Raw genomic sequence first — 12532 nt, forward strand, 5'->3', positions numbered from 1 at the left:
TGAAAAGCTTTCCTGCAGGTGGAAGGCTGCAGAAAGATGGTGATGCTTTCCTGGTAGTCTCTAAATGTGTGTTAGACAAGATAGGTCTTCCTGTCTGCTCAGTTATCTCACCTGCTCATCCCATTTTGCTCTTGGAGCCACAGAAGGAGGGTTCTGACTCTGCTCCCTCTCACCTTGGCACCTGAGCAATGAGCTGACCTAAAATCAGGATCGAGCCTGAGGACTTCCTTAGCATGATCCTGCTGAGCTGTGGTGGCCTCACAGGGCAAGGGGAGAGATTGTAGCATCAGGGTGTCTGCTACTGAGTGTATCTGTCAGGAAAGAGCCGGCGCCTGGTCCCTTGTTCACATTGCAGTTCCCCCCGACTGGCTGGATCGCGATGTGTGCTTGTAGTACCCAGCACGAGGAAGGGGCTCACAGCTTCAGAGCGGTGGGTGATGTTGGTGGTATCAGCCTAGCGGGTAGCATGTGTGTGAAAGCAGGGGAGACAGGGAGGGGATGACGAGGTGTGGAAGGATTGACTGTATTTTCATGGCTTCGAGACTTTGCCCTTTCCAAGAAAAATAATCTGCAGCTTGAATATTTCTCTTTGCTGGAGGGGGTGGACATGTGTGCAAACGAGGTGTGAATTTTTAGGAAAAGGTGTGAAAGTGCGTACATGAGTGAAGTGTGAATTACACGTCTATTTGTACGTTGATGTCAACAAGTCCTTGATTTTCTTCCTTCCACGTGAGTCTCTCTCCAATCCCCCCTCCTCCCAAACCCACACAGACACGTGTGTGGGCAAATATGCTTTGCTAAGAGAAGGGGTTTGTGCAAAACCGTTGGTTTGTAAATGTTTGTGTGTTGAGCAGGCGCTCCTGTGGAACAAAACCAGATGTTTTTTGGTATTCTCAGCTCCTCCGTGGCAGCTTTGCAATTTTTTCCCCTCATATTTTTCAGGATTCTTACAGGATTATTTTAAGAAAAAGACAGGGCTGCAGAGATGCCTCTGGGTGTGTGAGAAGAAAGTTATTTTAAAGAATGAATGTGTTAGAGGGCACAAAAAATATAGAGGAAATGGAGGCAGAGCTTTCTCATAGTGAAGGAAGCCTGGTTCCTGTGGGGCAGCCAGAGCCCAGGAGGACCTTCCTGCTGCTTCTGCACAGCATTCGCCCCTTCTGCAGGGTGCATGTAGGCAGCAGGGCGATTTCTCCAGGAGGCATCGCCTTGCTTTTTCTCCTTATGTTGCCAGATGTCCTTGCCCGGGCTGCAGGAAAGCCCACCCACACCCTGCTGGGATGGAAAGACTGTGGGACAGCCCCTTGGAAGGAGGACAGTCCTTCCCCTTCACCCCTTCCTTTCTGGTCCCTGTGTCTGGCTTTCCCTCCACTGCAGAGGCCCCGATGTGGATGGGTGTACATGAAGATTTGTGTTCCATGTTTCACCCCATCGCTCATGGGCTGGGAGGGTAGAGCCTCCAGAGCACAAGACTGGGGTCAGCAGGGCAGTGCCGGCCACGCTGCTTCCCTGGCTGGCTGCTTTGTGGAGGAGCCGCAGGGTTTGGCTGTATTTCACCCATTTTGCTGAGCAGGAGCAGGCATTGCCATCATCTGGAGATGTCTGTGGGGCCATGATGCTTGGACAGGGGGGTGGCAGTGGGGAGGCACGCGATGGGGCCCCATGGAGAAAGGGACTTTGTTGAGATTTGTAGTATGTTATCAATTGACCCTGTGATGCAGATTTTCCTCCCGGCAAGTAATGCAATAATAAATTTGATTTGCAGCGTTCATGAGATTAAATGTTTTTTTGAAGATGAAATCACCCTCCAGGGCCTGTTCTAACCCAAAGCTGGGAATTCTCCCTCTGCTCACCATGTAATTGTTGCCAGCTATTTGTGGGCTAGCCCCACAAAACCACTGCTGATTATCAGTCTACAATTCCAACAGCTTGGATTGACCAAAAGATTTGGGAAGGAAGAGGTGGCCTGTCTGCTGAGTTGGTGTCATGGCTGCTGTGGGTGAGAGGGAGGCAAGTGGGGAAGGGCTGTCACACAGTTCCTTGCTGGAGCCAGGAGGGCAGGACACCGTCCTCACCTCTGCTGTCAGTCGTGGACCTGCTGCTCAGCTCTGCTTTGCCTCAGTGCCCTTCCCTGGAAGCAGTAAAGCACTCTGCAGCTGCACTGAGGGTCAACTGTGTCCAAACTTTGGTGCCTCTCGAGATGCCTGTGGGAGGCTGCAATGGAGCAGCTTGCGAAGGAAGATATGAAGTGAGGCAGCTCCAGATAATGTGATACCAATCTGTCTCTTACTTTATTGCTCTGTAATTGCCTAGGCAAGGGCATTTGTTTCTGTTTTCTGGTCTGTGTGAAATGTGGCATGTAAGTGTGGCAGGAAGTGGAAGGAGAAGGGAGTAGGTTTCTTGTGTAGAATAATGTCTTCAAGCCCAGAGGTTGATACTGAAATAGTAAGGCACCAACCTGGCATCAGAAGGCTGGAGAGTGGCCTTTATCAGACCACCACCACCCATGGCCCACAGGGACCTGCTGTCTGTAGCCAGTGTCCCAAACCTGTTTTTAATGCCTCATTCCCTTCCTTGTCTCTGCAGCTCAGCCATGTGGGGGCCGCCTCAACTCCAAGGACGCCGGGTACATCACCTCCCCAGGCTACCCCAATGACTACCCCTCCCACCAGAACTGCGAGTGGGTCATCTATGCTCCTGAGCCCAACCAGAAGATTATCCTCAACTTCAACCCTCACTTTGAAATCGAGAAGCATGATTGCAAGTAAGAACCTTCCTCTTCTTCACTAGTACGCTGTTATCTTGCTTTCATGTAGCGGTATGGACGTGCTTGAAAGCAAGCATCAGCCTGAGCTTCCATGGTGCTGTACTGTGTGTCATGGCCTTTCAGGGCAGGTGTGCCTCTGTCGATGGGTGGGTTTAAGATGCTTCTTTAGACTCAAAGGATGAGCATACACTGTTCTAGGCTGAAATATTCTAAGCTGAAATCATCTGAAAGCAAGAGCTAACTGGCTTTCAGCCTGAGTCTGACTTCAGTTAGAAGGCAGCCTGAGTTTTTTTTCTGTGTTGCAGTGGCTTCACCTTTAAGCCATGCTGAGAGAACAGTGCAATTTCCTGTTGGGTAACTAGGCAGAGGCATGGCAAGGAGAACCCAAGGGCTGGTGACCTGGGCTTGGGCTTAGCTGAATCTGATTCTCCACAGTGTTTGTTCTACTGGGTTTAGTAATCAGGGATATTGGTTTTGTTTGCTTTTCTTTTTCCCCTAAGAGGGGGCTCAGAAACTACACGTCCAGGAAAAACAATTAGCAGCTAGTAAAGAATAATTAACAGCATCAAAGGGCACCATAAAAGGCTGAGTTAATAACATGGTCTCAGCAGACTTATAAACCTGTGCATTTCATCTGGAATCTGTGGCCAGCTGCAGGGATGTCTGAGCTGTGAAGCAGCTCAGTCTCCTAAAGCAGGCCTGATGCAGCAGTTTTGCTAGGCATGCTGCTCCTGTTGATTAAAAGGAAGTTATATATGGAGAGCAGGACTCTGGTTGCAAAAAGGGTCTGGGGAAGCATTTACAGGGCTGTAGGATTGGTCCTGTGGAGAATAAAGAATTCAGCATGGGTTTCATGATGTACTGAAAGATATAATACACAGAGCTGGATCCTCAGCTACTGTAAATCAGCATAGGTCCTCTAACTGTAACCAAGGTGTGCTGATTGATGTCACTGGGGATCTCATCACCCCCTAAAGATAAAGCCTAGGCTAATAAGGTTCTGAGCACCATCAACTCTCCTTGAAGTCACTCTGTGTGTAAGAAGTTTAGCACTTTGCAGGATCAGGCCTGCATTTAGAGAAGGGAGACAGTGGAGAAAGGCTTAACATGGGCATAAATGAATACAGCAAGGCCTTGGCAGTGCTCGTGAGAATGATGGTTGCTCTCAGGTTTTACTATTGCTTGGACAGGCTTGACTGTATAGCCTTCTCACAGCTAATGCAGTTGCCCCAAATTCAGGGTAATAAAAGCTTCATAGGCCTATGTTCTCAGACTGCAGAGTATGCAATATGTATTGGCAGGGCAGCGTGCACGGGGCAGGGGCTGAGCTGGGCAGGAGTGACTGTGTCTCTCCAAGGTCTCAGGCTAGCAAATCTGGGTCAGTCAGAGTGCCAGAAATCTTCAAGGGCACCTGGTTTTCCTCTGCAGCTGTGCAGTTGTTGCTTACAGCACTGAGTACTTTGGACAACTTCTGCTACATTTTGGTGCCTGTGAGAAAGCAGGGTCTGGTCCTGAGCTCAGGTGCTGTGTGCTGGAAGGGTGACCCCAACCACTGAAGTCATCGCTCCACTGCAGCTTTCTGCTTTGTTGTAGTAAAAAGTCTGAGTAAGTGCTGTGGTACTATGCTTTCCCTTTGCCGTGTGTACATGGAGGAGCTTTGCAGGAAGGTTCGTGTTGGAGGGTTTTTGTTTCCAGCACTCTCCATAGGACATGAATGGTGGAAGTTTTCTCAAGGTCTTTGATTCAGTTTTGCTCCTGCAACAGTATTGCTCTCTAGGAACCAGGAATTCATATCAAATCTGTTGAAAGTGTGGTTTGCTTGCACCTCTGTTCCCTCAGCTGCCACGTGTGTACAAGTGTGAGACAAGGTTCATCCACAGTGCACCTGGGCCTTTGCTGACCCCCAGGTGTAAGCCAGAAGCCAGCAGTTCAGTTGCCTATCCCCACAGCAGGCATTGCAAAGGATGGACAGTGCCTGGTAGGGACCGTGACTAAATCTGTGAAAATAATGCAAGAAAAACACTACCTAAAAAGAACAGGTGTCCTATCAGAAAGAGAGAAATCTTAACACTGTGTAATTGCCTGGACATTAAGTAGCATTAGCAGATGACCATCTCATAATAAATCTCATCTGAGTGTCAGAGGGTGTGTTACAAGGATGCAAAGGTCTCATTGCAGCTGCAGGTGGGAATCTTAATGGGACCAGGAGTTCAGCATCAAAGAAACAGCATCTCAGGGCCTTTCTTCTGACATCTGGTCATTTAATAAAAGCACTTTCTCTGAAGATTGGCAGCCGATGGACTGACTGGCACTCAGTCTCTCAGCAGACACAGTCCCCCTGGCCTGGTGTTGCTACCTGGCAGCTCATGGAGCGGGAGCAGGGCCAGGCTGTGCTTCGTGCTCCAGCTGCCAGGAGTAAACAAAACACCACAAGCGCTTCCTTTGTTGCTTCATCCTTCGACATTTCTTTTACCTTATTAGGCTAAAGTTTCTTCCTTGTGAAGCATAACATTTACATTCCAAAAGCCTGTTTTAAGGCGTATGAAACTATCTGCAAAAATCTTCATCCTTGAATCAGATGTAGGCTTCCCTTTGGGGCAGGAGGTGCTTCCTGCCGTGCTCTGCACCCTTGGGACCTACACGGCAAGGTCAGTGACTTCCTCTGGCCGGGCAGCTGGCCGGAAGAGGTTGCGGACCTGTAGCTGCCGGACATCAGAGTGAGAGCGGCCTGTGTGCGGCAGGGTCTGGTGGCTGGTGCTGCTCAGAGAGAAGGAGCCCAGGCTAGGGCTGGGTGCCCGGAGGTGGCAGTGACAGGCAGCTCAGTTGGTGCTCATTACATTGCTATTGTTTCTCCAGAAACACATCTGGGCTTTTATTTTTTGGCTGTGTCCAGCTGCATTAAGAAGTAACTGCATCCCTCAGCTGTCATCAAAGGAGTAATTGATATAATTGAAGGCCCAGAAGATACTCTCTATCTCTGTGTTTCATCTGTGCTCTGAGGAAGTGCCTTACTTGGGGAAACGCTTTAGATAAAGAAGACTGGCCACCTCCTGCACTTGCAGCTCCTGGTATCAGTCACAGTAAGGCTCCTGTTGCAGGAGGGTGGATGTGCTGGGGGGGACAGGCCCTGGGCCATGCTCCCCCTGTCCTGCATCCATGGGGACACAGTGTGACAGCAGGGACACAAAGGAAGCTGAGCACTGTGGTGAGAGGACTACCTAGCATCCAGAAATAGTTACAGCCCTATCCCCTTGCCATTTCCTCCTGTGCACTGTGAGCACAGCTCAGGTGGGGCAGTGGGTGTGTGCTCCCTAAATGGGGAGGTGGCAGCCAGGGGAAAAGTGTGCTGCTTCTGCAAAGGGGGTTCAGCTCTGCCACAAGGCATGGTAATACCTGGGCAGCCTTGTGTCTACCATGGCCCTGCATGTGGCAGGGGGGTTGGAGATTCTTGATCCTTGAGGTCCCTTCCATTCTGTGATTCTGTGGTTTATTTTTAATCCCAGGATTGATCCAAACAGAGTTTCCCACTGTGCAGTAGAAACCCCCCCAGCTCGCCCAGACATGCAACCCTCCTGCCCAGTTGCCATTTCTCTGTCTGTGCTGCTTACTTGGAAAATCCAAGTCAGAAACTCAGCTCTGAATGAATCATCGCCTCTATAACTACCTTTTCCATCTGTGTCCCTCCCATTTGCTAGGGATGTCTCTTGGCCTCTGATAGCTCCCAAGCCTGGCTATGGGTTCTGCCATCCCAACTACAAGGCAGGTTGGGCAGTGACACACTGGGTACTGGGACATGGCTGTGTGCACGTGGCACAGACACATGCTGTGCATCACAGCGGGCAGGCATGGGCTCCAGATGCCAGCAGAAGACCTTTGGGCTGAGTCATAGCATCTGCACCAGAGGAGCGCTTTGTATTGAAAAGCCTGAGCCACAGACAAGCCACGTCGGTGGGATTTTGGAACCCTTCTGCCAGGCACCCAAGGGAAGGGTGGAAGGATGCTGCTGGGGCTGTGGTTTTCTGCCTGGGCAGGTTTTGGGGCTGCTGGTGCAGCTCGCAGCCCCCTCTGGTGGCGCTCACCAAATGCTGGCAGAGGACTCTAGAGATGGGCTCTAAAAACAAGCAAGAGGTGGCAAATGGCAGGCAGCCCAGAACTGTAGAGTCAAGCTCTTCTTCTTTGTGCTGGCTCACCATGTCAGGCCTTGAGGGTTTCCAGAAAAAGGAACTGCGACCACAGTAAGGAGGAAATCTGTGTAGTTGTCATTGCAGCCTGATATGGTGATGTCAAGTGAAAAAGGCCATGTTCAGCATGACCAGGCAGATGCAGCTGGAGAGGCAGGGCACTGGGGCCGGGGCTGGCATGGGAAGATGTCACATGCCAGTGGCCATGTCGTGGAGCTGGCAGCAATGCACCAATGCTCCCAAGGCACGTTGCAGTGGGACATGGTGGGCACAGCCAGTCAGCAGTGGCCCTGTGGCAGCGTGCCATCTCCTGTGCTTCCAGGAATGGGACGCGTGGATGCAGCATGGCTCCATGTCCTTCTTAGAGAGCAGCCAGGCGCTTGGCCCCGGCCCCACACACAGTGGGGAAGCAGCAGCCAACCCCTGGCACCCCAGGACTGCCGCCAGGCCCTGCCCTGCTGGTCTGCCTCTCCTGATCATTTCCTTCAAACAGGAGCATGATATTGCAAGATGCCCTTCTTCCATCAGCCAGGGTTAAGAGCAGACAAGGCAGCAATTATGGACAGCTAATTAGGGAATGCTTTTGAAAAGTTTGCATAATAAGCTCATTAGTAAACACTTTAGAAACAATGCAGTTCATCTCCAGATTGGGTGGATGCTTAGAAAAGAGAAATTTGGCACACTGCGCCTGTTTGAAGGGGGTCTTCACTGGGGTGCAGTGGGAAGTGAGTGCCTCTCCTGCAATGCTGGAGCAGGCGGGCCGAGGCTCTGCAGAGAGGAAGTCAGCGATGAGATGTTAAGGAAGGCATGTGCTTGCTCATACATTTGTGGCACGGGTAGCCAGAAGCAACATTTCTAACGTACAGGAAATAATTCTGTCTGGGTAACGCAGCCCTGTGGCTCAGTTTGTCTTCAAATGAGCTTCTGCTGCTTTTTAGCTCTGTCCGGTATCCGCCGTATGGTTCATAACTCCTGTCAGCCGCAGCCGTTTTGCACACGTGGCCAGCAGTGAGTGGGCTAGCAGTGGTGCTGTTTGGCCACCTCCAGGTGACTCATCTCTTTGCTGCCCATCTGCAGGGCTGGGAAGGCTCAGCTCGCTCTGTGGCCATCCCTGACTGAGCCCCTCAGGTGGGTGGGGGGCTGCAGGCACGCTGCAAGGCTCCAACGTCTCACCAGCATCCGGCGCTTAGGAGTGCTGGGTTTTGTCCTGCATCGTGTATCCTGTTGGCATGATGACACAGCAAAGGCTGTTCTTGTGACACAGGAACAATAGCATGAGACACCTCTCACCTCCTTCCTGCTCCAGAAGAACCTGCGGATCACCCGCTTCTCCTCAGCGTCTGGGGAATGAGGGGAGAGCAGGACCCAGGGGCTCCAGGAAGGGGTTGAGCGTGGGGCTGGCTGTGGTGATGCCTCGGGATCCAGCTGCCGGCTGTGTGGAGTGTGCCCAGTGCCCTGCCTTTCTTTGCGTCATCCTCTGTGTTTGCAGATGTGGCCTCAAGTGCCCAGATGGCTTTGGGAGTGGGGTCTGGGCTTCGGTCACTCTTTTGGCGTCACTCAGTGGGGTTAGAAAGTGCTCTTCTGCATCACAGGTCTGCTATCTGGGTGCAGGAATTAGAAGGTTTAGTGAATGTAGAAGAGAGGTCAGCCAGAATGATATTTTGGAAAGTATCCTTTTTTTTTTTTGAAGGAGCAGGTGCAAAGCCTGTAAAGGCAGCAGGAGGTTTTACCTTGATTTCCACAGGAGATGAATTAGGCTTTTAATGAGCAAGTGTTTTCTTTAGCTACACACAGCCTCTCCAGTGGGTACCATGCCTATTGTCAGGCTGTGATGGAAGGAGTGTTGGGCTCACCAACAGTACCAGGGCTGGGCGTTGTAAGACTGAGGCACTTCCCCTTCCCTGCTGTTGGTTTTACCACTCCTGCTTTCACACTTTAAATTCCTCACCCTATAAAAAAGTGATGAACGCTTGGGCATCTGCAGGCTCACTGACCAGTCTGGCTAGTAACAGTGCATTGCACGTTCCCCACCAAAGGCTGCTTTGTTGCAGCATTGCACAGAGCAGGTCAGAGCGCTGCATATGAAGATTGGTTCCTTCCCAGCCTTTTCTGGCCAAGTGTGAATTCCGCAATTAAATATGAATGCAAAATAAAAAGAACAGACTGCAAAGAACAGACTGAAAACGGAAGAAATTTCTGGTTGCTTTTGGCCAGAGCTCAGCACAGAGCTTATTTGAAAGAACAGGGAGAGGTTAGTTTTCAGCATGAGGCGAGTTCTCCGTTTTCTTTAAATCAAGCGGCTGCGCATCACTGTTGAATGGCAATGTAATAACATGTTGCAAACCACAGTCTGGTGATCCTGGAATTCCTTATAAGTTAATAGCAGTCATGGTCCACTAATCACAGCCAGGATGTTTTAAGCAACTGTCTTTGATATATCAGTTCAAGCACACCACTGTAAGCTCTTCTTATGCTGACTGAGCAAGTAGATGGGTAGAGCGTCAGAAAGAGTGAGTAACGTGGATTGGTTTTTTTCCTGAATCCTAAGGGATTTATTGGACATACGTACAGCATTGCTGAGTAATCCCAGTCCAGTGGGATGGTAGTTTTAATGCAGCATCGGGTCAGACATAGAGATATCTCAGTCTAATAAATTGCTAGAAGCAGAGGCTGAGGCAGTGGGATGAGTCTTGTAGCAAAAATCCTTTGCCAAAGACTTCCTTAGCCCTGATACAAGCAGCACAGAAAGTGGTGGGTGGCTGCCCTGCACGTGTGCCTGGTGGCTGTCCCAAATATCACTCCCTTAGAGGAACAGACGGCCGTGCCGAGGCCATGTGCATGCACGGTGCTTGCACGCAGGCGGTCAGCATGTCAGGAACCCCCTGGGGGCCCACAGAGCAGGAGTTGCTGACGGATGTCCTGCAAGCAGGGCCCCCCCTCCCATCCCCTGCTGCTGGCACGAGTGTGAGGCATGTGCTCAGCTTCCTTCCCCTTCTGCAAGTGTCAGTGTGAGATTTTATTTACATTGTTGTTTTTCAGTGGAAAGGGAAGGTGTAATGCCTGGCTCTCACGTGCTGTGCCTTTGGTAACGTTGATGTTGGGCTGATAATGGTGAGCAGGACCAAGGCCTGAGCTCTCCATCAGCTGAGGGGACTGATTTATCATTGATCTCTACTGACTGCACCTTGTTGAAGTTTTTTAACCCGTTTGATTTCTTAGGTTTTCTTCTATGAAAATCCTCTGATTTTCTGCCGATCAGGAGCAAAACATTTCTCTGTGTCTTTAAATATGGCAGATGGGGATTTCTTCAGATGTCCAACAACTCAATTGATGGAGACCTCTCCTCTTCCCTGTCCCCCTTCTCAGCCTGTCTTTTCATCTGCAATCTGGAGATGTAAGGGCTGTAGTAATAGAGTGTCAGAGGAAGTAATTGATTCATCACACGCCGGGAGAGGAGTCTGTTGCCTTTAGTGTCAATGGAGCTGAACCGCAGCCTGGGAGGGTGAGGGCGGCTTGTAAACACTGCATGGCTGAGCTGGCAGGCAGTGCGGGCTGAGCCGGGTGGCACAGAGGGGCCACTTCTCAGGGGAACTAAGGCCCTCAGTGGGGCCTGTTGGGACCTGGGGGCTCCAGGAACACTGCGAATGCCCACCTGGTGTCCAGACTGCTGGCATGAGGAGCTCCTCACTTGCATCTCTTCCTGCAAAGAGAGCAAAGGGAACGTTTGCCCTCTGCCTTCCGCCTGCTCTGCTGCTCTTCAGCAGTAAATTTCCCTCTTGTGGTTGTTATCTTTTATTATATAGTTTTTTTGTTGTTTTTTTTCTCTTTGTTAGCGATTGGGTTGCCTGTGAGTGGTGACAGTATAATGACACAGAAAGAAGAGTCAATTTTTTTTTTCCACAGATGGATTGTAGCAGAAGGAGGAAAGCGCAAATGCAGTTTTCCAAGTGTCCTGCATTCAGGGGTTATGGAGAGCTGCTAGCTGCCTCGGCTCCCCTGCAGCAGCAACAGAAGGGCTGAGTGCCTGGGGAGGGGGCTGTGCTGAACACACTCTGTGCATCTTATTTCTGGTTTCACCAGAATTTTTCCCCTCCCGAACACTTCCAAAAACATCTTGCAAAAACCGACCTCTGTAGCTAAAGATAGAAGGGTGAGAAATTTATAGAGACAGAAATAAAATTAAACATCCATGTGTAACCCCTGAACAACAGTCTGCAGAAAACCCCTGAAGTGCACATCTTGTTTTCTGAGATAATGAATAGTTCTCCAGACGTGCCCCAGCTGAGAGCACTCCTCCATCCATTGCACTACAGTGATCTGGGACGAGAGGCATGTGGGGCAGCAGGCAGTGTGCTAAGAGCTGCCCCTTCCTGGACCACAGAAGCAGCTTACAGATATGTTTTATTCTTCCCTTTGCAAGATGCATCTTGTCTAACTCTTCTTTTTTTTTTTTTTTTTTTTCTGCTTAACTTAACAGTTGCTGCTGAGACTCTTCGTATCAGCAGTGCTGGTTTGGGGGTGAAAACAGTCCAAGGAATATAAATAGAGGCTATTTGTAGTTTCCATTTTTTGTCTTGAAGGCATTTTTGAAGTTCTCCAATCTGTTAGGGTTATTTTCTCTGTCTGCCTCACTCCCTCCTTATTTTTTTGACGGGGTGACTGGATTTTTCTCATTTCTCAGAAACTCTGGTCAGATTTCTGCAGAGATAAAATACTCCAACACGCAGTGGAATGATTACAAAACGCCACAGCACTGTGGTTGCACAAGGCGTAATTGGATGCAACAAATTCAAAACAAACTTCCGAGAAATCTGAAGCAATTATGTACCCCCAGGCTCAGCCCAGCCTCGGCTGCCACCAGACTGTGATAATTTCAGTCGCTGAAATCCAGTGAAATCTCTCCAGATGCAGAGCAATGCTGGCCTGCTTGTCTCGGTTACTCCCAGGCACAGTTATGTCAGGGCATAAGAAGGGTAAGCTCTGCTGCTCCGGGTGCATCCTTTGCCTTAGCGTGGCACGAACGGCTCCACGAGATACAGGCTGAGACTCTGCCTCCAGTCTCCCAGAGGGCAGTCCCAGGCAGAGCAGATCTGCAGTCAGAGCAGGGGAGTGATTAACCCCCATCCTGAGGCAGGGCAGTGAGCCTGTCTGTGAGAGCTGCAGACACTAGCTGGCTGCACTGCGAACTTTTAGGGCTGCACACAAATCCATTTGGGACCTGTGAGGACTGATTCTCTTCTCACCCTAGGATAAATTAGGAGTGATTACCCTTAAAATGATGAGTTACACAAGTGTAAAGCCAGTTCAAATCAAAGGAGAATCCAATTCATCTGCTGTATTTATAATTAATTACTCTGATTAAGGGCTGGCAGCTAGGATCAAACTTCATTGCTCTTGTTTCATCAGACTGCAGAGGTGTTTGCCTCTGGTATCACGGCTATAAAAACTCTGTTTAAAAGTCCCCAGTAGTTTCTGCAGCCATTTCAGCTTTGAAGGGAATGTCATTCAGTAGCTCAAGATTGTGTAAACATCATGGAAAAGTTTTCTTGTCTTTCACAAAGTAACCACCCATGAAATGAGGATT

General features: G+C 50.0%; 1 protein-coding gene across 6 annotated transcripts in view; it reads left to right on the plus strand.

Annotated features, from left to right (window-relative positions):
* The window catches only part of NRP2 (neuropilin 2), an 80290-nt gene that overhangs the window by 8788 nt on the left and 58970 nt on the right, over positions 1-12532 (plus strand). For all 6 annotated transcript variants that reach the window (XM_052674702.1, XM_052674704.1, XM_052674700.1 and 3 more), the window contains exon 2: positions 2587-2764. In XM_052674702.1, coding sequence (XP_052530662.1) covers positions 2587-2764 — 178 coding nt within the window. The remainder of the gene's footprint in view (positions 1-2586; positions 2765-12532) is intronic.

The sequence above is a fragment of the Tympanuchus pallidicinctus genome, unplaced genomic scaffold (genome assembly GCF_026119805.1).
Source record: "Tympanuchus pallidicinctus isolate F22 unplaced genomic scaffold, pur_lepc_1.0 scaffold15, whole genome shotgun sequence".
Lineage (NCBI taxonomy): Eukaryota > Metazoa > Chordata > Aves > Galliformes > Phasianidae > Tympanuchus > Tympanuchus pallidicinctus.